This window comes from Coloeus monedula (assembly GCF_965178545.1).
Source record: "Coloeus monedula genome assembly, chromosome: 13".
NCBI classification, from domain to species: domain Eukaryota; kingdom Metazoa; phylum Chordata; class Aves; order Passeriformes; family Corvidae; genus Coloeus; species Coloeus monedula.
In genome coordinates this window covers 8,230,413-8,255,838 of record NC_138793.1, presented here as the reverse complement: position 1 = coordinate 8,255,838, position 25,426 = coordinate 8,230,413, and the positions used below count along the sequence as shown (strand labels likewise).

At 42.4% G+C, this 25,426-nt stretch overlaps 1 protein-coding gene across 2 annotated transcripts in view; it reads left to right on the top strand.

The window, feature by feature from the left end:
- ZNF423 (zinc finger protein 423) overlaps positions 1-25,426 on the top strand; it is a 228,491-nt gene that overhangs the window by 44,518 nt on the left and 158,547 nt on the right. For both annotated transcript variants that reach the window (XM_082289946.1, XM_082289945.1), the window contains exon 3: positions 23,361-23,561. In XM_082289946.1, the coding sequence (XP_082146072.1) occupies positions 23,361-23,561 (201 nt within the window). The remainder of the gene's footprint in view (positions 1-23,360; positions 23,562-25,426) is intronic.

The following is a 25,426-nucleotide window of genomic DNA, read 5'->3' as shown; positions in this document are numbered from 1 at the left end:
GGGAGTTGCTGGGGAGTTTCTCATTAGCCTGACTGTGAGGCCCCAGGGAATCTTGGCTGAATTGTCTGGGGCAAACAGAGCAGATTCTGTCTTCTCCTCAGGAGCCTGCAGACCTAAAAGCCTAATTTTTTTGTGTCTGCTTTTGAGGTAGCTGAAGGTATCTTGTTTTTCTCTGCAGCAATGTGTTACAGTACTGATCAAGAAAGAGTTTTGGAAATAGGGAACTGTGGACTGTGGTCTCAGTTCTGGGGACAAATAGCACTGGTTTGTCTCTGTGCTCAGGTGTTTGCAGAGCATGGGTGTTCTTTGCAGTGTTTGCAACAGGAAAGGCCTCCCAGTGCCCAACCATCCATTAGCACATAACATTAGTGTAATTCAATTATAACATTCCAGAAATCATAAAAATAAATTACAGGTTGGTATTCCCCGCTTTCCCCATTAGCTCCAAATTTCCTGTCCCTGCCACTGAGCTCGCAGCAGCAGCTGGGCACACGTGTGAGGGACATGTTAACACAGCACAGCATGGGGGAAAAAAACCAAAACACAACATTTTAGGACACAGATATTTGATGTTTTTCTGTTAAGATTTCTCCCCTGTGCTTTTTTTTATACAGTACACTGCTTTAGATTTTTAATTGTCTTCTGCAATTTCTTTTGAAGTTTCCCTCCTTTAAGGGAAAGAAAAGGGGAAGCAGCAGCTTTTCAGAAATGAACCACAAAATAAAACCACTCTGTGGTCACTCCTTTTCCTCTCTCTTTTGCTTTGCATGGCATCTTCCAGCTATATAAATCAAAATTTTCACTTGGTATCTCTAGAAGAGCAGCATCTTGACACAATTTGGAGACTTATTTTTTCCACAGGGCTACCAGAGCCCATGCTGGGGTGTTTTTAATGCTGTCTCTGCTGCTTGGGGCTCGCGTTGCTTGTTCCCTCCTGGCTGTTCCCTCTGTTCTCCTCCTCTTTCTGTCTTATGATCCTGGTGCTGCATTGTCTGTTCCCAGTGTTGAGGGTTTCTGTTCTCCTCTGTTTTGTAGAGTTTGGTTTAATTTTGGCTTCCTGGGGAAGCTGGGGTCTCATGAAGCAAACAGAGACTCACTGCCACAAGTATTCTTGTCTTAACTTTTTCCCATTTTCTGCTTATTGAGATAAATAACAGAAAATGTGTTCTCCCACCTTATCTTTCCCCTTGGGGAGGCCTGTTTTGCTTACGCAGCTGCTTGTCCCCTCAGCTTTCCTCCAGCACCCTGGGCTTGCAAGATCCACTGCCTGGTGCCCAGGACCAAGAACACCATCCTCACAGAGCCCCATCCCTTGTGTGGTGTCCCAGGATCCAGGGCTGTCCCTGCCCTCTGCCTGTGGACATGGGCTGTGTCAGCAGCAAGTCAGGGTGCTCAGAAGAGAGAGACTCCACAGACACCAAACTCTTTTTCCCTATTCCTACATGGATCGGATTTTTCTCATTTAAATTCTAAATGCAGAATGCTGTAAAACACAACGTGAAATTCCGTGATCTCTGTTGCAGAGCACTGGAAAGGTCAGTTGCAATTCAGAGCACATTAGAAACTTGATGTTTTGCAAGTACTCTGAAATTACCTGTCCTGAGTACCTTCACAGGCTCAGATATCTTCTAAAAGCTGATTTCATTGGTAAATCAGTATGAGAAGATACTGATTACACTGGGTAAGGATTTCCAAAGAAATAAATCTTTGAATTTAGCAAAAAAACTTAAGAGTCTTTGATAACTTTTTTAGTTGAATTTTTTTTTTTTAATATACTGTGAGATGTCAACTGGTTGGCTTTGCTATGTTGGTTTTACAAATGGCATCCTTGTCCCTGCCTTGACCTGTGAGATGCAGCCCAGTCAGTACAGTATAAGGTTCTCAAAATTTTAAAGATCTGCTCTGGAAGCATCCAGAACCGAAAAAAATGCAAACAAGAAATAAAGCTTGGAATGTTTGCAGCTCAGGTTACTGCATTCCCCACTTATTATAAGTTGAAATTTTATTTTCCTTGGTAATGTGTGGATTTTTACGGTGTCACATTGTAATGTGTCCTTTAGAAGAGAAAATAAAAACAATTCTCCTTTCCTAATTATAAAATTTATTTTTTAACATTAATATTTTACTATTACCAATATCTAAATATTTTATTAATATTTAGATAAATACTAATTTATATATATTTATATGCATATTTAAAGAAAGTACTTTAGATAGTGTTTTATCAAACAGAAGATGAAGCAATAGAAAGTGCCTGATACTCAGATAATGTGGTGGATGAACATCCTAGTCATTTTTGTACAAGATTTTTGTAGCTGGATAATACAAAAAGAAACAATATAGGTAGTTGTAAACCGTTTCCAGATTCCTCTGTTTGTAGGAGCTCACGGCACAACTCTGTTTCTGCAGTCATGAGGGCTTCCTGTGAGCAAGCCTCTGCTCCCAGCACTCCTGGGCTCCTGGGAAGCGGCATGTGAGGCTGCAGGAGGCTGTTGGCTGGAGTGACAGGGAGGTTCCCAGGAGTCCCTGAAGTCCAGCCAACATTGCACAGCTGTAGCACCTTCAGGGAAAGGAGAAGTATAAAAATGGGATTTGTCAGCGCACGCAGTGCAGCGTGGCCCCAACACGTGCGTGTGCCATGGAAACAGCCGCCCCGCCAATCTGCCCGGGCGTCTCTGGTGGAGCGGCGCCGTAGGTGTTCCCCTCTTGTTTGGGGAGGGAATCTCCGGCAAGAAGGAGCAATCTTCAGATGTGAACACAGCATGGGTGTCAGTATTTAAATTAGAAGCACACACCTGTGTATTATGGTGTTTCCTAGAAAATACTTACTATTAAAAATGTTAATTGGGAAAATTATAGCAATAGCACAGAGGAGGAGAATTAATTTCCATGCTACAAGTGGCGAGGAAAGAAAAGCTCATTTCAAAGTGAGCTATCGAGTGCTCCCCCTACCCCATCACCCACCCCTTGCCAGACTTTTTAAACAGACCAGCTTACCAGCATACATTGTCTTTAAAGGAAGCTGAGCAAGTGTAGTGCATGGCAGCATGTCCTTGGTGCCCAGCTTCCCAGTGCCTAAAGCCAGCCCTCCTAATGGCTACAAGCTACATCTGTAAAAGGGAGGATTTCTGGAGGCTGCAGGGTCACAGCCCCACCTGGCCTTGCAGATAAGGCCCCAAGGACTGGTGTGCACTGGGATGCCAGCAGTGCATCAGGACTGGTAAATGGGCGGCAAGCTTTCAGTTAAATCTAGGAGTATCTCTGGGTCATCAGGATAACCTCATCTGAAGTCTTGTGAGCTTGGTATGTGTGCTGGTGTGGAGCTGCTGTGGCTTTGGGGATGTTCCCATAGGGTCTTCTGCCAGCAGCATCCTGCCAGAGATACAAACATGCCACCAGCACGAAGGGTTGCATACTGATATTGTGAGGTGGGCAGGGAATAACAGGATTTTTGTCCCTGTGACAAATGGTGCTTTTTATTTAAAGGTGTGCCAGTTGGTACTTTATCTGGTAGGAGATTGTAACACTGTTTCATTTCCTAGCACTGACTGAAGGAGGTCAATCACTTTCGTGGGTGGATCATCAGGAGCAGCTTTCTTGGCTCTCCAGGGCTTGCTTGGTCTCCCCCAGGCATGAACATCCTGCTGAAGGATCTGCCATTGAGCAGGAATGAGCAGCGGAGGCGAGGAAGGCACAGCATAGTACCTTCCCATCTTCTTCATCTCTTCCTGTGTTTCTTTCAGTGGCACTACCTTGTTCTCCCTTGCTGCCCAAGCGAAGGGCTGTGATTAGATAACCATTTTTTGTGTTTTTGAATAAAAGTTGTACCTGTTGTTTACGATAACTTTCAGGGACACAACTAGGAGTAATGGGCTAAGGTGAAGCAAAGGAAATGCTGGGCTGAATATCAGGAAACCTTTCCAGGTAGTGTGATCTAATAGCCTGGTATTATCTGCCATTACTTTGGTAACTAGACTGGGCAAAGTGCTTGAAATTACACTGTAGGAATGGTCTTACATTAGCAGAGGGATGGATAAGATCACCTGATAAATCCTTCTCATCTCTAATTGATCCAATTCTGCTGCACTCTGGATTTGCTAATCTGCAGATTTGAGCAGACAGAATGGTCAGGCAAATTGTGCTTTCTAGAGCTTATTTCAGTAAATATTTTTATGTAGAATCTCAAAGCACTTTACAAATGCTAATTAAGCCCCCCAACCTAGTAGGAAGCCTTCCTTGTGCCACATATCCACACTACTTTGCATTATGCAGCATGCACAATACTGCAGGTTGACCTTCCCCAAAGGGCTCTGGCTTCGGAACTGATGGGCACTTGCCAGCCCATCTTGCTTTGAATAATTTCTGCAGGTCAGTGGCTTTGCTTTTCCAAATCTACCTTTCCTGGCTACTAGGAGTGGAAGAGGATGAAACCATACTGCCATAGGAAGCAATTGCAGTGGGTTTCACCTTTGTGAAAGCAGACAGCTGGAGAGTTGAACAGAAGCCTCCTGGTGAAAAATTTCTTTGGTTTTCACAGAAACTTGTTCTCCTTTGACTAGTTTATACTTTGCAGTTGTAACTGGTAGCTCAAAGCTTCCAGCCTGAATAAATGTAGAACAAGAATAGTAGAATATATTATGTTAGCCTGTTGTTTAAACAAGAAAAATCAATAAAATATAATGCCACAGTGGTGTGTGATAGCAAGGGCTGTCAGCAGGAAAAATAATGAACGCCAGGTTTTGTATAATTCTAACGCTGCCGGCTCCCCAGTCGGGAGCTCGTGTCGGACAGCGCATCCGAGCTCTTGCCATAAGGCAAAGTCCAGGGCAGTATCTCTGTCCATGGAAATCCCTTTTAAAGTAGCCCAGTCTAATAATTCCCGAACTGAGTTTTCAGGAACGGAGGTGCGCAATATGCTAAACTCACCTTTCCAGACCAGTTCGACAGCATCGTTTTGTGAGCCGCTGTTCGCCATTTCTCAGTCCTGTCGGACCTCCCGGTCCCGGGGGGGAAGGGGAACAGCGTACCTCTGGAGGAATTCAGCTTGGCTCGCAGCAGCAGGACACGTCAGAGAGTGCAGATCACGTCGGGGTCACCAGATATTACCGCAGGCCTGGTTCCTGTGGTATATCACCGTGTCCCGCAGCCATAGGGAGGAGGAGGAGGAGAAGATCCAGCAGGCAGGAATTGTGCAGCAAGATTGATTTATTTAATTATTTTACAAACTCTTTTATAGACTTTTTCTTCACAGTCTAATTGGACAAAGGACCAGCCACCCCTTGGGGGTGATTGGCCAAAATCCTAAAACATCCATTATCAAAATATTTTCTACTATACCATAAACAAGACTTTCCAAGGTTGCAGGTGGCTTGGTTGTTTACATTCCCTGCTACCTCTTCTGTGAGAGAGAAAAATCTCTCACGGACTTAGAAAATAACAAGATCCTCACTAACAGCATTTTTGTACCTACAGTGGTGGATCCCCAGTAATCATTCTTCTTAAGAAAAAAATAAATCATGACAGTGGTGAGAATGGGGTTTTATAAACAAGGTTGTAAAAGAAGAAAAATAAATGGAATAAACAAGCTGCACTGCTTTGCGTTCTGCACTAAGAACATTGATATGAAACTCTGCAGTGATGAAATGCATGAAATTTATGATGCTCTGCCCAAAAAATCTTTGCTTATTCAGTACAGGAAACTAGAATCATTTGGGTTGGAAGGGACCTCTAGTGGGTCTTGCTCAACATTGAACTGACTTGTAAAAGTTTTGTAGCCTTTACCATGGTATTTTTGGTTAAATTGTCTTAAGCTATTTAGCTTATCATGGACCAAGAGTCCAAGTATTGTTACTGTAGTATAAAAATGTGTAGCAAACAGAAATTAAGGCCTTAATAGAAGATATGTTTGCATTTCTGTCATTTGGTGTCTAAAGTAGCCTTTTTCCAGTCTCACTACAAGGAATTACGATGTCACTGTCAAAGTAAACCAAGCTCATCTCATAATCTTGCATTTGTTGTGTATAAATTCAAATGAGAAAACTGTTAAATGGGACCATTTATAATGAGGTTTGAGATACCCTATAGCTCTCACTTGGAGACAAGTGACCTTTGTCTTCTTTGGGGCTGAGTAACAGTGCGATGAAGATTTAATAGATGTGTGCGGAGACCTGGCAGGAGATTGGGGTGTACGTGGAAGAGGCACTCAATGTGTCTTGCTCTACATATTTTTGAATTCCTCGCACTTGGGACTGGAGAGCTGCCTGTTGGTGTGTGCTGCTACCCATGCCTCCTTTCTCCCTTGGATGGCTTTGGTGTTTGTTAGTAGAAATTATTAGACAGTTACAAAATACTAAAGAGAAAAACCCACACACTTTGCCTGGAAACAGTCTGTGTTGCATATAACTTTGACAAGATCAAGCCTCTAATTAAATTATCTGGCACGTGGGCAATTCTGTTCCGAGATCTGCTGAGCTAATGTGTAGCCATTAGCTCATACAGCCACCAACTCAGAAGTACCAAAGAGACAATTTACATAGGGCCACAGCGTGTTTTAAAAAATTCTGGTGAGTTGTGAAGCCTGTAATGTTAATTGCCAGTTAGCACATTGTAATTGCTGTAATTATTTGCAAGTAAAATGATGTAAGGGACTTAACATTGTACTTTTCTTTAGCACTTCGCATGTTGGTGATCCACTAAATCTCCTACTTAAGAGTTTTGCTGGTTATTTTAAGAGCTTGACAGCCACTTGCTGAGGTCTGATCTCACCCACAAGCTTGCCATTCTGCCTGTTGGCTTTAATACTGAGCAGTGGCTCTCTGAAGTCTCTATTAAAAAAAAAAGGCAATAAAATAATAAATGCAAATGTCTGCTGCTGACCAGTGAGAGCATAGCCAGCCCTGCAGCTGGCCATGCTGGAGCCCAGCTGGGAGAGAGCCCTCAGCACAAATTGCCAAGTCTATTGCCTCCCACCGCCACTCTGCGGAAGTGGGCCAAAAGCTCCTCCGTATGGGATTAAAGGGATGTGTAATAGATTAAAGATCAAAAATGTTAATTAAGAAATGGTCTTTTCTAATAAGATGCCTTCAAGGGCATGGTACCAAAAATGAGGCAATATCTCATTTTGGCAACAGCTCAGGGTTGTAATGAAGCTGGTGGAGGGGGGGGAGGCGGTAAGGGGAGAAAGAAGGGACACCTCCTATTCAAGGCAACTCCTTCAGAAGGAGTAAATCAATTAGCAGTAAAAACATAAACATGTGAGTCAGGATGACATTACTCTGAGTGGTGCTGAACAACATGGATTTAGAGGTACACATTTTACCTTGGCCTTTCCTTGAGGATAAGTTGGTAGTTTGTGACTGATAAAAAAGGACTCCTTCAGTTTACTGGTGTTTAAGCATCAGCCTGGTAATTTGGCTGAAAATAACCAGTCTTGTTGAAAGCCTTGATGCATTTGCAGTGAATCTGTTCAATATATTTTAGTGATGTAATAATCTAGATCTAGAAAGTTCACCACCTTTGTTACTGGATTGAAATTTGTAAGCATAGTGTTTGGGTAAAGGCTTATTTCTCTTAAGGGGAGAGCCACCACTCTGAGCCCTCGTGTTTCAGGCTCCTGTGGGGGGGGAAGTTTATGTTTTAGAAATAAACCGATATGCAAGTGTTACTTATGTGTTTCAAACCTAAAAGGTGCTTTTGAGAGCTGTGAAATTTTATTGCATCATTATGACTAAAGAAAACACACTTTTCCTTAAACTTGAGCAGTCTAGTCAGTGAGTTCACTGTTACATTTTCTTCGTAAACTCATCAAAACTCTAAAAGGAAAACTTGGATGCTTGGCAGTGCTTTTTCCTTGTGGTAGAATGATGGGATTATACATGCCACTTCATCCCACAGTTTCCCTTCTGAGCGCCTTGATACTGCAAGCTGCAATATTTCTGAAGCAAGTTATTTGCCAGCATAAAATGGCGGGAACCTGCAGGCAAATTTCCTCCTATTGGTTGGAAGTTTTTGCTTGTGTAAAGAAAACCACTGGCATGGTGAGATCTCTGTGTAGTGTGTGTATGTGTTTTAAGGCTCTGACTGTTGTTTGCACCAAAGCCAGAGAGGATTTTCAATTTGAGAGAAATATGGTGGGAAGGAGCTTGCTGGCCATGTCCCTCTGTGCATATAGTGAGCTGGGGCCAACTGAAGCACCCTGGTAGAAAAAGCCCTCTGACAAGGGTTTGAAATTTAGATCTGTGTATATTTTATTTTAATCTATTGTGTTCTCCTTGAGAGGAGGAATGATGGTTTTCCCTGAGAGGTTTTTTTGACCCCTTGAGCTGGGCATGATGTAGACTTGTGTTTATTGGTATTATTTAGCTTGGATAGGGGCTATAGGTGACTTAAATGACACTAAATTCCTGTGCCCTGACTTTGTCAGATGAGTAAATACAAATGGAGATAGTGGTTGTTTCCATTCACAGAAAGAAAATTGGAGAGCTATTTCTTTCTTATTCAAATAAGATGTTTTTGTGGTTTGTAAATGTATTGTTTTGACAGACTGATTAGTTTCATCTTGATTTCACTTATGGTTTTTGTTAAAAGAAATGTGTAACTTGGTCTTGAATTAGCATTCTCCTAAGAAGGGCTGTGTCAGGCCATTCCTGCTGACACATCCAGGAGATGTTTTATCAAGGAGATAAAACTGTAGCAACCAAAAGATCAATGTGTTTTTCTGATTATGAAGCTTGCTTAAAAGTCCATAAAACCGTGTTCTGAGTTGAAGTGTTCCTCTACATAATTTTGACAATATTAAAGAAAGATATCTGTAGTCTGTCCTTCTTCTTTCAGTGACAAAAGGGAAGATTTCAATTTTGCATTGTTCATTTAATCAAATATTTGCAGAAAAATGGTCAGTTCGTAGTGCTGTCATTGCTTTCTACAGTGTGTCCATTATTGGAACTGAGAAAATGTGGGCTTAAATCTTGATACCAATTCATATCAGACTGTGTGTGATTAGCACAGAAGTCCAGAAGACCATTTATTCCGGTAAATGAATGAGAAATGTTCTGTGTAAAAAGCATTTGGCTTCTCTTCCTTGTTCATGTTAAACAAAATACATTTATTGCCAAATTGCCACAGTAACATCCAAGAAGTATAAAGAAAATCAACAGGGTTAGTGAGGTATAACTGAGAGCAGCATTTGGTCTATAATCTTATAAAAGAAAGGTTGTTCAGTAAAAATGTACTTTTTCTGATTAAGGTGAATTTCAGGCAGAAACCTTGCATCAGTTTGTAATAGTCAGATTGGTAAAACAATTTCCAGACATGATGTTTGTGAAACCCACATTTTTTTTCTCTTTTTTTTTTTTCTTTATATACTGTGTGTACAGACAGCTGCAGTGTTGAAGACATGAGGGATATCACTTCTGCAAATGCTCTTTGAATCTCAGGGTTTATGTTGTGACGAAAAAGCATAGATGATTCTGTATAACAGAACCAAATTTTGTTTCATTTTTCTCCCTTATTTCCAAAAAGTGATGCTCAGTGTCCATGGTGTTGTGTATGTGAAATTAAATAAGAGTTGGTGTTGCTCTTTCTCCAAAATGGTTTTTAAAAACTGGTGACTTTTTAGTGGATTTTTTATGTAAAGAGGTTGTAAACCTGTTGTATTTTAAGTGTCTTTCTGAGTTGTAGACAAACAAACAGCTACACCACAGGCTCTGGAAGAGCAGCAGAGCCATCAGTGAACTATTAAATAAGAAAAGACATCATAAGAGTTAAGTGATTTTTAGCTTGATCCTGTAATGGAATAATTTAAAACCATCTCTGGTTAATGAACTCTGCGGCCAGGTGGCATAACTGGCCAAGGACGTAGGAAGTGGAAGCGGCTGAAAAATAGACTCCTAGCTGTGATGGCTGTGAGAGCAGTGGGAGGGTCCAACACAAAACCCTAACCCCTTATTCTGCACCCACCGCAGGCTGTTGAAAAAGCCATTTAGTAGGATGAAGTTGTCAACAGTGCATCTTCCTGCCGGTCAGCAACTAAAACACAAATTTCCTAAAGTAAGGAAAAAAGTTGGGACTAGGTCCCTCCCAAAAAAGTGCCTTTTAAGAAAAGGATAATTTTGTTATGGTTACTACTTTTTACCTTGGCAAAGTACACAGGGAATGGGGCTGGTAAAGTGCACATCAACTAAATTAGGGTTAATTAGAAGTTCTCCCAGATAGCTGGTGCTTCATCAGCAACAAAGCAGCATGTAAATAAATCTAATTTCTCTCCAAATAAACTCTTCACAAGCTTAATTACAAGAGAAACAATATCTCCCCCTACCCCCCCCCCCCCCCCCCCCGCCCCCCTTTCATTAGAGGGAGCGGCTCATTATGAGCAATATCTGGTGAGGGCTATCATGAGCAGTCCAGAGCTGCCCCTCTCACAGGTGTCCTTCGAGGCCAGGAAGAAGTGGAGGAACTTCCAGCATACCTGGAAGAGCCCAATTAAGGTAATTCATGAGAAATTTGAGAAGCAGAAAGCACTGATGAAAAAAAAACCAAAACCACCACCACTATATTCTGGAGAGACTTTGTTAATTATTTCAAGTATTTCCACTACCTGGATTATTTGCCATCTTAATTTCTTCACTTTTATTACTCATTTGCCAACAAATATATGAACTTTGGGTTTTATCTGTCCTTTTTATTCTTTTTTGCCATCCATCATCCTATGCTAGATCCAAGGGCTCTGCCAGTTCGTGTTGCTGTGTACACACTCCTGTCTCCTGCTCTGACACTTGGGACCTGCTGAATGAGAGGAGGGGCTGAGGGAGACCAGACTTTAAAGTCATTTTAGCTTTAAGTCTTTTAAATGTCTTTTCACACTTTCTTTACCACATAGGACTAGAAGAAAAAATGCAGGAAGATATTAGGGAAAAAAGTGTTATTGCTGCTAAAAGGATCACCACGCTGGAGGACTAGTGCAGCTCACTGCTTATTCTAGCAATAAATAGCTGAAAACCTCCATCCAGAAATTAGTTATCACAGGGAAAGTGCAAACCTGGGTGTCAGTTTCAGCTGGGTGCAGAAGTGCTCTGCTGAGGGCTCATTCAAAGCGATTAACTTATTTCATTTGGTACTTGATTCATTGTCGTCTGTGATTTTTTATTTTATTTTATTTCTAATAATGTTGAAGCCAATGAATTCCTTATTACACAGTGTCACGTTTCAGCCGATCCTAAATTAATAAATGAGCAGCAGCAGAATAGCATGCAGCACAATTCTAACAGCATGAGCTGCACAGAAGTATATTTTACTTAGCTCCAATTTAAATACTCTGCTTTGCTCGATTTAATTATGTGAAATTACTGAATTAATGGCTTTGTCAAGTGAAACGTGTAGGACTTCAGAGTTTGGTATTAAGGAAAGAAATTAGAAAGGAAATCTGAGGTACATTAATTTTTGTATGTGGGCTTGTTTTAAACACAAACTGAAATTTAACTGAGCCCACAGCCCAAAATCACATAGCTTTAAGCCCAGGGAAGAGAGAATGAGCAGGAAGTGGCAGGAAACTTCCTGAGTCATCCCTTGCTGTCTTGTGGTGATCTCCTGGGTGTATCTGCTGGGAAGGTTCGGTGTGTGTTTATGCAGCAGGGGCTGGCCAGGGGCATGTGGGAGGGAAGGCTCTGCAAAATCCAATGGTTCTCTAATAACTTGACCACCTGTTAAATGCCCTTTCCTGTGCTGCATACTATGGTTTTCTTATATCTTTTCTGGTTGAGAATCTTGTTATAACAGTTGCTTTTTTTCACGTTCATTAACTGAATTCTTTTGCTGTGGTTTGAATCCCTGCACCAAGACACAGTGCCCAGCCTGGTGCTTGGTTGTGCAGAGATGCACAACGAGACCTGAGGGTAACATTTCTGAAAGCTTGCAAGCCCTGCTCCTCGGAAGCCATTTGGACATGTAGGTGCCTAACTCTCATTAATTTCCAATTTCATGGTTTTTTACTACAGTCTGTTGCCACTTGTGAGTATTAGGCCCTTAAATCACTTGGGTTACCTACAGATGTCCCTCCCAGCCATAGCTGGAGCAGTGTAAAGGTCCTGTTTTCCCAGTTTCTGCTCGCTGTGCTGGCAGTGTCCAGCATGGAAGGCTCCCCTTGAGCAGCCGTGTGAGCCTCTGCCAGCAGTAACTGGTCGCAGAGAGACTTGAGCATGGGCTTGGGAAAACGTGGCTTTTCCCTCAGCTGCATTTGTAACACCTTTTTTTCCAGAGCAAGCCATATCTGTAGAGAGAAAGCCAGTGAGGTTTCTTTCCTCCAAAGATGATGCAGGGTATTTGATCAGGCCATAAAACCCACAACTAAGTTGTGGTCCAGGTTCAACCCTCTGTAGCCTGGATAAAAACAGGAGTTTTACGCGAGAAGCTAACTCCACAAACCCGGCCCCACAGAAGCCTCTCAAGTCTTTAATCACAGTTTTGAAGACTTCCAGGCACAGTTGTAGCAGAAGGGGGTCCCTTCTGTGCTCCTTCAGCTGCACATTAGTCATTCCCAGTGGAAAATGGTCCAGGCAGGTTCTGAGCAAACCAAGACCCATGAGAAGGTCAGTGAAATAATTATTGCTTTCTCTAATTTGCCTATGTGTATTTTTCTTCCTACCCCAATATGTTTTTTGCTCTTGTTCCATTTTTTCCCTCTGTATTGATTCCACCCCTTGCTTCCTGACAGTTTGCAAAGGGCTCTCTTACCCTCTCAGTCCTAACATTGTGGGGTTTTTATAGGTATAAAAGGAGGAATGTAAATGCTACCTGTAAGATCCTAGTGGTTTGTGTTGTGAAAGGCATTCCTTTTCAGCATAACTTTTAAACAAATCTGTATTTCAAGCATGGGAAAAGAGCATTTTGAATGGAAATATATTCAGGGGCCTAAGAGGGTGTTTTGTATGGAGGCCTTGCTCTGCTTACGTCTTGTTCCTTTCCTGTGTGTGTACACTGAGGGCTGTACACTGAAGACACGAATTCTCCAGGACCAGAACTTCCATGCAGGTAGGACAATTCAAAGTCCTGGGCCTTATGTAGGAACAATAAAGGAATCTGCATTTTGAATTAGGCAAAGGGGTTTCAGATATCAAAATACATAGTGGCATTTATCACTTATGGTAAATTACATCATCTGTGATTTTTTTCTCTCTTTGAAAATCAACAGGTTTATTTTAATAAAGAGTTCCAGCAGCTGCTATTTTGAGCAGAACCAGTCAATACCTTATTTTTGCATTTGATATGCAGCTGCAATAACAAGCCACATGTGAATTTTATTAAGCCTTCTGAATTTTCTGTCTGTTCAGGGAGCTGTAGATTTAAGTTTTGCAGATATCTGGCTTTACCTTGAAGTAAAAAAGTGCCCAAACAATCAAAAAGCCACAAAAAGAAAAAACAAAAAAAAGAAAATCGTTCACACCATTTCCTCAAAGAAAGGAAAGGGTTTGTCATGCCTATAGATTAAAATGTGATTAAGAAGTCCCATGTTAGCTGTGAGTGGAATTCCATAGAACTGCTGGAAACAGAATACTTTTCTTCAACAGAGACTTTAAAAACAATAAGTTGAGTTTTATTAAAATATTCATATGCTTAAAGTGCCATTTTTCTTCTCAAAAAGTTACATGTATTTATTAGAGTATGATGGTCAATATTATTTAGCAGTTGTATGTAACAAAGTGAAAAGCACATTTTTATGAAGTGCACTGCTCTTTGAACTTAATACTTGCTGCATCCTAATTTCCTTGTACATATAAATGAAGTTTATATCTAAAATGCATGCATCTAAAATGGATTTTAGATCTGGTTTGATTTGAACCTCATTATTGGAACTGAAGGTGGGAGTTGCTCCCATTCAGATGCACCATAGGAATCTGGAGGTGGACAGCAGCATCTTTTTTCAAAGGCAGATAATCTGTTGCATGGCAATCACACCTCTTGAGTAAGTGGATAGAGTCTGCTGCAGATGACGGTGGAGCAGTTTGGGTGCAAGCACATTTCCTGATTTGGATGCCCCAGAGATATACAAAGCACATCTACTGGCTTTTGAGCCTGTCCTTTCCAAGGAGGAGGCCCCAGTATAAAAGAGGGGTGCTGCTCTCCTCGGAGCCCTGTGGGGGGACAGTGTCTGTGCCCTGGCCCCGGGAGGGCAGCCAGGGGGTGACCATGGTCAGTAACTGGGCAGTGTCCCACAGCTGGGTGCTGTTCCAACCAAACACTTTGGCACGCTCTGGACTGCTCCGCTCTCTGCCTTTCGTTGGGCTCCCTAAAATTCACTTACAATGCTTTTTGTGTCGGAAAAGTGTTTACATCCCATATTTATCCCGTTAAACTGGCTGCCAAACACTGAAGAGCTGATAAACACTATGTGCTGTTAACACTATAAAGTACAATCCCACTGCTGCTTGCATGCAAATAAATAATAATAACTCAGCTCTTTGTCCGCTTTTTCATGTGTAAGTGCATTTGTCACATAGCATAGTAACATCTAAATCATTTTAGTAAAAGCACTAGAAAGGCTGAAACATTACCTGCAGCTACGATTAAGAGGAAATTTTACTGTTTGATGGTGTTTATATGATTTCCTTATTTGATTTTTTTAAAAAACACTTTTAAAATGGTGTGATGCTTAATCACTGTTGCTGGGTTTCACTTTTTAAAAATTTTTTACTGAGTTATTTCACCTTCCTAAGGACTGAGGGATTGGCCTGTAGGCTAAAAGTTATTGTGAAATACTCATTAAATCTTTTCTTGCAGCCATTACAGACACAGATATCTTTTTAATGTGCTTGGTCAGTTTTGAGGTCACTATTTTTGTTACTACCCATAAATCAGTAGCAAGTATTTTTAGTGTCATCAGTGAAAGGTTAATAGAAGGCCATAATTTTCACACATACCTCTTTCGATTAGCTGCTCAGAAATTTCCTTAAAAGTGTAAATTGTTCTACACCGAAAACTGGAGACTTTGTCTGAGTCCAATTTGTGCATAAATTGGAATTGTCTTTCTAATAGACTCTTTGGAAGGTGTGGGGTTGCCTTCAAGGTAATGATTTAAACATAAACTGACCCTTGATGAGGGAGCTGGAGTTTCAGTTTAATGTGTTTCTGCAGTTTTCCTTTGCCTTCTGTGCCTTCAAATTCCACACAAATAATTCCTTCATAACAAGTGCCTTTTCAGAAGATGTATGCTGCTGACAGTTAATATAAAATTATTGCCCCTGAATGCATTTTTGTAATTACTTCCCAGAGAACTGTCTTTGTGTTAGAAGACATTTCACACTTTAGTAACATAAGTGTTTGGGGAGAGCATGAGTAATAATTACAGGCAGTCTTTCAGTGAAAATAAACCTAAAAATTATAAAAAAAACTAATGTTAAAGTTGGTTAGAGACAGTGAGGAATTTATTCATCACATTATGCCTGTCTGTATATTTTCCAAGTTTAATAACCCTTCAGTAACTAAACTTAAAAAAGCCATAAAGAACAGAGAAGCTGCTTTCTGATTTTTAAGCAATAATGAAAAGTGACATGCTAGTAGAGACAGAATAAAGAAACTTAATCTGAATGCTCCTGTAGGAAATTTCTGCTATAATGGAAAATGAAATGGCTCAAATGGCTCACAGTTTGATCAATAAAAAAATTAACAGCATTTATTAAAAGGTTTCTCTAGTATGTTGATTAAAGGATACTATGGAAGTCTTGATCCAAGAAAACCAGGGTTGTAGGGTGAGTCTGTGTATGTGAATGTGATGTGCAAGAATCATTGACTGAGCAAAGCCTAATGGGTTTCAGGTTGGATGCTGGATGTAAATAGATGGGTCTAGAGAGCTTGGAGCCAGGACCATCTGTATAAATAGACATTGTTCTGGTATTTGCTACACACAGCAGCAAGGTTGGATTTGCATGGAGGCAAAGATGGCAGAGTGTTGCTTTCACGGGACAAAACAGGGCAGTTGTGTCTCTATAGCAGAGATAACTCTCTAGAGATGTAGGTGGGCTCAGGTGGAAGCAAGGCACTGCAAGGCAAGAGGTTTACGTGTGTTACCCATTCTGTGTGTGATACCTGTGACTGCTACAGCAAAGGAAGGTGCCATGAGCTGCCAGTCCTCTGGTGTGGGTTCCTGCCACTTTCCATGCCTTTAAACTCCAGGTAGACACTTGAGGTTTTCTTAAACTGCTGCTAATTTGAGAAAGTCGCATCCTGTCTGAAGGAAGATGGACATTTTCCCTGAGAAGTGTTGGTGTACGTAAGCTAAGAGAAGGCTGCTGAGAGGAAGCTGTGGGATGTGCAGGGCTGTCAGCACCAGTTCTGTGAGTGGTACAGGGCTGGCAGAAGCAGGAACAGTGTTGGTGCTGGCAGCAGTTATTCCTGGGGTGCTTGGAACCCCTTTCTCAAAGAGTGTGTGTACCAGCAGATGTAGAAAGAGGTGCTGTACCCTACTAAATTAGTTTTTCTTTGCCAAGTTGAAGAATGCTGAGAACTGTCAATTTACTTAGAAATTAATATAATTTAATATGTACTGGAGTGTAATAAGGCTCTGGTGTGAAATGTTGTCATGTGTGCTTCCTAAAGTCTCTGACTTTTGTATATTTTATTGTTAGCACTGTTCACACAAAATAGTATTACTGGTATAATCTGTGGTTTATCCCATGGGTTATTATGCAGAGATACGCAGCACTGAGCACTCTCCCTCTTCCTTTGCCTTTCCAAAAGCAGCTCTTGTAGCCACCGTTGCTGCTTGTTGGTGGAGGCTGCTGTCAGAGCCAGACAAATGACAGCTTGCAGAGGCTGCAGTGGCCATAGCCCTAGGAGGGCATGAGGAGGTAACAATATGCAATTTTCATGGTTCGAGGGTAGCCTTATCCTACTGTTCTTCATTACAGTACTGCAGTGAGATCAATTTTGTTAAGTTGTAAGTCTTAGGAGGCCAACACCATTAACTACATGCTGGATCAAATAATTTTTTTGGTATTATGATTGTTTTTTTCCCCTTGTTGAGGGAAGGAAAGATCTGATGCATGGATCTCTTCAGCCTGAGAGAAGCACTGCATGGCAACTGAGTGTCAGCAGGATTGTGTGCCTGCACTTTGCTTGCTCTGCCCTGTCATGTAGTCATTCCATGTGATTTACCATTGCACGACTATACTGTGGTGTTTCACGCATTATTCCTTTCTGGCTCTTTGTTTTTCAGCTAGGCACCTTTTTTCTTTACCACATGTGGTTTGACACCATGTGAAAGTAGTGTATGATAGAGCACCAAACCTGCTTGCCTTTGATGCTCATAGTGATGATTTGATGTGTGGAATGAGCTGCCTTTGATACCTGGTCCTGGTCCTGGGATGCAATCCACGCTTTCTGACCTGGTTTGCTCGGCTGGAGCAGATTTTTGGCAGCTTTGTGTGGGTATGGTTGCAGAGGTTACAGCAGCTCACAGGCGGGCCCTGGCCCATTGAGAGGCAGCACACACACATATCTGTGCTCCAAATGGAAGTGTTTAAAAAAGACAGTTTTTGAAATGTTGAAGAGCTACAGAGTGGGAGTACCCAGCAAAGGCAAGACTTCACCCTATGATGAAGATTTCCGTTTAAGTTTGTTTGTGATTTAATTACTGAAACACTAGTGACTTTTTTGGCATTTGTTCATTCTTTGATCACAAGTACAGAGAACTTTGGACTCTCTTTCTGTGTTGCAGTGCTAAAGACAACACTAAAATGTAACAAACCACATAAAAGTAGAAACCTCCCCCACACTGATTTGGCATTTGACACTGAGCAAAACATTCACTAACGAACGTTTAGATTAGGCTTTTCCTTTAAGTCATTTGTCTCTTTTGTTCTCACTTCCTAATTATGGATGAAATTTCCTTTCCTTTTGTCTTGCTGGGGTAGCCCTGTGGCCGCAGAGCAGGAAGGCTGCACCCCTGGGTGGGCACCTCTGGGCTCTGCCAAGCCCCAGGAGGTGTCAGTTGTTTGCCAGCACCCATTACTCCTCCAGCAATAAGCTTTTATTTCTTCAGTACCATGTACTTTTATCACTTGTCCTGCATCTCAGGAAAACTTCTAGAAATAACCATAGTCATTTGTGAGACCTTTGTTTGTTTTTGTTTGGGCTAAGGTAGGGAGTGAAGAGATGCCTCTTTTCTGCTCTTTGTTTTATGTTTTGCCTTCCAGCTGTCAGACCTGGGCAGTGCATGTGCACGTGTGTGTAGATGTTTATGTGGTGCTTTGCAGAGTATAACTTTGCAGCCTTAGCTCTGTGTGACAAAGTTGCTGGGATAGAAAGTGCTGCCTAGCACTGCATCAGTGGGTCCCTGCTGAAAAGAAGCAACTCTTCATGGAAGCCCCATACTTGGACCTATTTAAAGGCAGGCATGACCCTGCACTAAATAGCATGTTCCTAAGAGCAGTCCTAGATTTAAAGTAAATCCCAGGTTCAAAAAGTCCACAGGCTTAAAAAAAACCTAAAGAAAAGTCCCAGAAAATTTACTGGCACAAAGATAGGCTTGCTGGCTGTGTATTGTGTTGATAAAATAACAAATTTAAACTGTCCATAAGTGATGCCACAGAGAAAAAATAAGCTGAGGTTGGTTTCTTTTTCCATTTTTCTGGCTCATGTATTGCAAGGTGTTACCCATTTCCAAGTGTTTCGGTGGAAATTGTAGGTAGGCATCAGCATCTTTCCCAGTGTGGCTCTGGCCTTGCTTTGCTTTCAGTCCTGCCCCACTAACAAAAATCCCCAAAGCAGTTTGCTGTGACTCCCGTGACTGGGCTGTCACTGTGGTCCTGGGCTGAGGCTGTGCCATGCTGAGCTCCAAGCACAGTCCCAGTCTGGCGGCAGGGCCGTATATCCCAGGCTGACTGAAGCAAGTTGGAAATCTGCTCTTGACTTCAGCAAGGCCCAAGCTGAACATGGTACATGTAATCCATTTTCAAATATTTGGCTTTAAGAGTGCATTGTTCCTGTAACAGAGCTGTTCTGCATGCAGCTCAGAAGGCATTTCACTGACTGCAACTTTCAAACTGGGCCTTTGGGAATTCACTTTTTCAGCTTTGCCAAGTTTGCCACATTCCTTGGACCACCAGGTCAGGCAGGAACACTCCCAGTTCTTGCTATGTCTCCTTTGAAATAGTAACTTTCTAGAGCATAAGCTGGCTTGTATAGAAAAACCAAGAGTCATAAACAACATTAACTTTAGTGGCAATTAGAATAACATATTCCTGACTGTTGGCCAGATTGTTTAGGTCATAGGGTAAAATATTCTTCTTGTGTAAAGCCCGGCAGGCCTTCTACTGTTCTACGGGGGGAAAAAGGCGGGGGGGGGGCAAAAAAAAAGGAAAGAAAAACAAAAAAGCCCCCCCTGCCCTGTTTCCTGACATTGCTGGTAGTGAGGTGCACTTTTAAGACCGACTTCTCAAATTGTATCTTCTCTTACTTATAAAAGAAGATTGTTAGAACCACCACTGGATATGGCAGGGTCATTTAGAAATTACTCCTAACAAGTGTTACGCCCTCAATTGATCAGTGATCATTTATCCTGATCATCTGTCCTGTTGGTGCCAGCAGTTCCCTTCTGCTGGCATTTGCCCACAGCCTTGTGCTGAGCACATCACCCCAGTGTGAGCTGTGTGCCTGTGGCGCCGTGCTGCACCCGCAGTGGTGTTCAGTGCACAAATTCCTCCAGGTTGGTAACTGTGCTTATTGCTAATTTTTTATGCAATCTTGATAGAAACTACTTACTATCAAATTAAGCTCACTAAAATCCAAGGCTTAAAAATCAAATCTTAAAAATTAGCTGTGTCAGTAAATGCATCTATCTGTGCTTGATGCCACAAGGCAGCCACTGATCTTTAGAGACAACAAAAGGTGCTGTTGGCTCTGGCAACCAAGAAGCCCCTCTGCCTGGTGGTGCACAGACATGTTCCCTCAGAGCCAGGTCCTGTTCCAAAGCCACACCTGCTCCTGGTGCTAGCAGTGTCTTGGCCTCCTGAGGTGACCCAAACCCCTCTGGCAGCATGCTCGCACCCAGGGACGAGGTGCTCCTGCAGTTCTTGCCAGCAGGAAAATTGTAGGTTAAATTTGTGAACTGCTACAGCAGAGCTCTGCAAAAACGAGTTCCCGAGGAATGCTCGTGGCCTGCTGTCCTCATCAGGGAAACTGAGCTCATTGTGGGAGCAGCTGGGCTGCGTTTGAAGCTTTTCCTTGCTGGCTGGACCACCCATTCCCATCACTGCCCTGGTTGTTTTGCTCCCCTGGGCAAGGAGCAAGTGTCTCCCCAGGGCCACCCGCACCCCACATACCCTGCTGGCAGCCTGTAGTCAAAAGAGTAGAAACAAAGGTCAAAAACCCAAGAAACACCACAGATTTTTCTCAGCAGTGTTTGATATTCACAAGGCAAGCACCAAGTGTGCAGCTCTCAGCAGAGGAATCTGAAGACCGTGTTGTTTGAAGGACAGTAACACTGAGGTGTGGCAGACGTGTACAATTCCTTCAACTTGCCAAAACCAGAAAAAAATCCCATTGTAAAGCAGTGTTGTATTTGCTAAATAATTCTGCAAGCTTCACTCTTGTATTTTTTGACATACAACTCTGTCAAGCAGCAACGCTTTTGAGAAGTTGCCTAGAGGATCAGATTTCCCATTCAACAGGGAATTAAAAAATGTTTCTGGAATTTTGCTTTGCAGTCAGAATCTATTTTCTTATCTCACATTGTACAATTTATTTTTCCTAAAGCAGTGTGCTAAATTATTTGTTATTGTTGGACTCAATTGAGCAGCTTTATCCCTGGTGTAGTCACGAAGTATTGGAGTAAAACCAAGGATGAATTTGTCACAGTGTAGTCACCAGATCAGCTGGTCTTTAGGTTAACTCTCAAAAGAATTTCTGCTAAAAATATTAGTAAAGGTCCCTTAAAGCTCCCCAAAGTTGCCTAAAAGCTTTCTTCTTCAGGTTGTGGCAAAGTCGGTTCAGATGTGCTTCCCTGGGGCCTTTGTCAGCAGGCGGCATGGACGCAGGTGCCAATTCTTTAGGTTACATTTATACAGTTGGACTCTTTTTATAGGTTTCTGTCATAAAACTGCAGAGTTGAAATTCTGATTTATTAACTATCAAGTCTGCAGGACATACAGGCTTTAAAAAAGATTGAATGAGCTAAAATGTTTGTGATTGCAGTCTGGAATGAGACACTGTATAAAGGTGTGCCAAGTAAATATGACAAAATGTAAGTGATAATTTGAATATGTACATTAAATGATGTGTGAAATAAAGCAAAGCTAGCATAGCTCTAAATGTGACTTATTATTTGGTGAAATAGTAATATAAGAGAACCAGAATTGTGGGTTTTTTTCATTACAAGACATTTTTATTTAAGGAGGAGTCTATAAAATATGAGGTTCAGCTAGTGGCATTTTATTGAATAAACATAGTACGGATGATGACTTACAATATAGAGTGCTTAGTAAGTGATACGTTTTATAACTAAATCCTTAAATTCATTACTGCTGTGTAAGTGGCATATCTGATTTGTTAAGATGAATATTATATCTTGCCCTTAATGGAAATTTTGTAGTAGAAAGGTATGTATAATTTAGCAGTAAAAGAATCTGAAAATGTGCAGATCAGTTAACTGCTAAGAGGGATGCTGTGACACACCACGAGCAGGCACTGATTTTTAATATTTCCATTGCAATTGGAAGGGTACGTCATGTTATGAGTGCTCCATGGAAAGCTGCAGAGTGTTTTACACCAGTTGATTTATGTTACCATGCGCAGAGCAGAAGATGGTATGAAATGTGCTCTGGCTGGATAGTGGTAGCACAGCTCTACTAATGTGTGTGTCTGAATTGCAGTGCTTGTGATAACCAGTTTTCATCTTTAATAAATTTTATTTTCAGCTTTGCTTTGTGTTCTCAGCATTGCTAGTCCTTAATCTTTTTGGCGCTGATCTAATTTTAGAAACAATTCATCTCTCTGTTTGCTGGTCTTTCCTTAATGGCTTAAAACCCAAATGCATCCCAAACCAACAAGGTGGCATCTCCCTCTTACCTGGCTGAGTGCAGCTCCTGGGCTTTTTGGGGTCATCCAGTGCATGAGGATATCTTCTGCTGGAAGTCTGTGGTTCTGTTTCACTTTCTGAATGACTTCCCAAGCGTTCCCATCATACCAACAGGGTGTATTAAGAGTGTGAGTGCTGGTGGAGGCAAATGAAATAGTGCAGGTGTGGAACCTGGGGCTGTATCACCTGTGTTGGGGAACCTCTGTGCAGAAGAGATGGAGGCAGCTCTGTTTCAGCTGGTCACCAAAGTCTGCTCAGCATGGCTAGTGTGCCTAATGGATGCTTTCCCTGCTGAGAGGGCAGCAGGTACTTAGAAGGGAATTTTCAGCTCTGGTACCTCTCCAGAGAACCCAAGTGAGGGTTGTCGCAGTGCTGCATGGACTGGCTTCAGGCACGTCTGTGTCCACTGTGGCCAAGGGGGTGTCCTGGAAGCAGGAGGATGTGGCTGCAAGCTTATCCCTCATGAAGGCCATGGGGGGTGTACTGGGGGGAGTGAGCAGCTGTCCTGCCACCCACCCCATGGTCAACGGAGAGCTGCCAGTGTGGAGCTGCCACCTGCACAGCCCTGGGGTGCTCGATTCCCTACACCGGGGAGTTTCTGGAGCTGTCAGAGAGCTCAATCTCCCTGTGTACAAATGCAGATAAAAACTTGGGGGGGTTGGCAAAGATATATGTCCTAGCCCACACTCTGGCCACAGACCAAGATAAAAAAATATCTGAGAGCCCTGAAGGTCAGATGCAATGTGTCTGCTCTCAGCTAGGTCAGCACAATGTCAGGCTCATCTGCCCCACTGAGTGCCTCTCATTAGTTCAGCAAGACCTCTCATGTCCTGGGGTATGTGTGTGCTTTGGGATATTCAACTAGAGCATTTTTTTCTCTTGTTGTTACTAATATTGGGGCTTGGGGGCGGTGGGAAGAGGAGAGCACTGAGAATTAAAATTCAGCGCATGCCTTTTCTTTGCGGGCTGTAATTAATCTTGCCAATTTTTAAAGCTTTGAGAATCTGGTTAAGTGATAAAACACTAACAACTTTATATGACAGAGTTAGAGGCTCCCGCTACACACCCACCAGAGAAGATTAGGAGAGAGTGTTTGCAGGATTCGCACTAAGCAGCAGAGAATACAGTTGAGAATTGTTGCACCACATGATATAAAAACCACATTAATATAATGAAAGGTGTCGGGAATAATGTGAGAGCGACTGTAATTAAATGTATCTTAATAAGCGCAACATCCTTCTTAAAGCTCTTATTTTTCAGACTTCTCAAACTTAGAGGATGTTCTTGCTATTGGCAGGTGGCCTGGGAGGAGAGCTGGAGAGCGAAGCGAAGGACAGCCGGGCCCTGGAAGAGAGGAACAGTGTGACGAGCCAGGAAGAGAGAAATGAGGAAGATGAAGACATGGAGGATGAGTCAATTTACACCTGTGATAACTGTCAGCAGGACTTCGATTCACTGGCAGACCTGACTGAACACAGGGCACACAACTGTCCTGGAGGTAATGTTAAACTAGCTGTACAGTTCTGACAGGTGGTTAGCTGGGTAATTGGACATAGCAACAGCTTGAGGCCTCAAGTGAGATTAAAGAATTAATAATGTAATTTTACAGTTAATGTAATTTTATTGTGGTGCCTTGGGTAGCCTTTGTTCACTCCTTTAATAAAATTAAAATAAAAGCAACAGCTTTCCAATTGGAATCTGTCAGTAATTACGTTAGACAAAAATGTTGTGGGGTTTTTTAATGCTAAAAGTTTCAGGCAGGTATTTTTCCCTCTCACTCCAAATGTGGGAAGATTAAAAAAGTTAAATGACTGAAATGTGCAAAACTCCCAGGAAAAAAGGCCTCTGAACCCTGTAAAAGTACATGATGATTCCTGAGATTAAAATTCATAGTGCGAGTTCTGTAATCCCACCCTAAAAATACAGCATTCTCCCTAGGTTATTATTACATTGCCTTTTGAATTTTATGGAAGTGAGGATGGCATCAGCCTACGCTGATCTTGATTTTACTTTTTGTAAAGTAAGAACAAGCTCAGAGCACCGGTGTGAACAATTGCAACATACCTTGCTTTTCCAGGGCTGCCTCTGCATGGCCGGCAGTAGCAGCAGGTACTCAGCGGAGCACGCTAAGCCAATTTACAGGGGTAGCAAAAAGCTTTGCAGATTTTATGAAAGATTAAATAAAATCTTAGGAGGGGGAGCACAGAATATGTTCATATGTATTTAAATCAGAGATTCTTATCTTTCACCTTCCCAGAGTTGAATACTCTGCCATCACTTTTCCCTCCACACTAATTTAAATTATTTTTAGGCAGTTGCCGTTATGGCAGACGGGTAGGTCAAGGCTGGCAGAAGGCAGGAGGGTTAGTTTCTCCTCCGGTGCAGCAGTATCCCATCATCTTTCCCCTGAGTGCATATTCCTACTGGCCACTTAATATGTTTTGTAATTAGTCTATGTTTTCTGCTCTCCTTTTTGGGCATAAGTAAAATGATGCTCAGCAAAGAAAAATACAAGGAGTGGAATACAGCAAGGGAGGGAGGGTCAGGTGGAGGCTTTGGCTTGGTCTGACTCCCACCCCAAGAGCACTCTCCCTTGTCTCACTCTGGCTTGCAGAGGAGAGGACCCCCTGCTTTCATTCCCATCTGCTTGCTGGGAGGAAGGACAGAGGCATGTTGGGGCTTTTCCCCAGCCTGCAGTTGGATAGGGATTGCAGTCCTAAGCCTGCCCCCAGGGCTCCTTCCTCTGCACTCTCATTTAAGCCCTACACAGGCTGCAAACTTGAAAGTGTGTAAAATCGAAAGGCCACCTCTTGCCGGGTAATTTCCCAGCCAGCTGGCAGCCACGGCACTGGCCTGAGACTTCTGCACATGGCACTCTGCTGCGGGGGAGTAAGCAAGAGGATGTAACTTCCTATTCAGAAAACCCCATGTTTTTCAAACTGGAAGGCAAAGGGCACAGCCCGTGTGGACACTGGTCATTTTCAAGGGAGAAGCGCCCTGGGCAGCTGCTGCTCCATCGCTGCCTGGTCTCCTCAGTTGTGCTGGGACAGCTGCTCATGGTGCTGGGGGTGAGCCCCCCAAAAGGAGGCTCTTTTTAGCCCAAATGTCTGCTTGGTTCTGGCTCCCTGTGTGGTCCCCAAACAGCTGTAATGGCACAACTGGCAGAGTGGAGCAGGCACTGCTGATGGGGACTCCAGAGGAGGAACGTAAGGTTATGACAGGTGACAGCAGTGCTATGAAAAGGAGCAATTTTTTTCCAGAGGCAAATCTGCATTAAAACATAGCAACCTAGAGATTCTATTCATGTAAATTCAGTGTTTTCACACCTCAGGTTTTTTTTACCCTCAGTGTAGTATTCTGTTA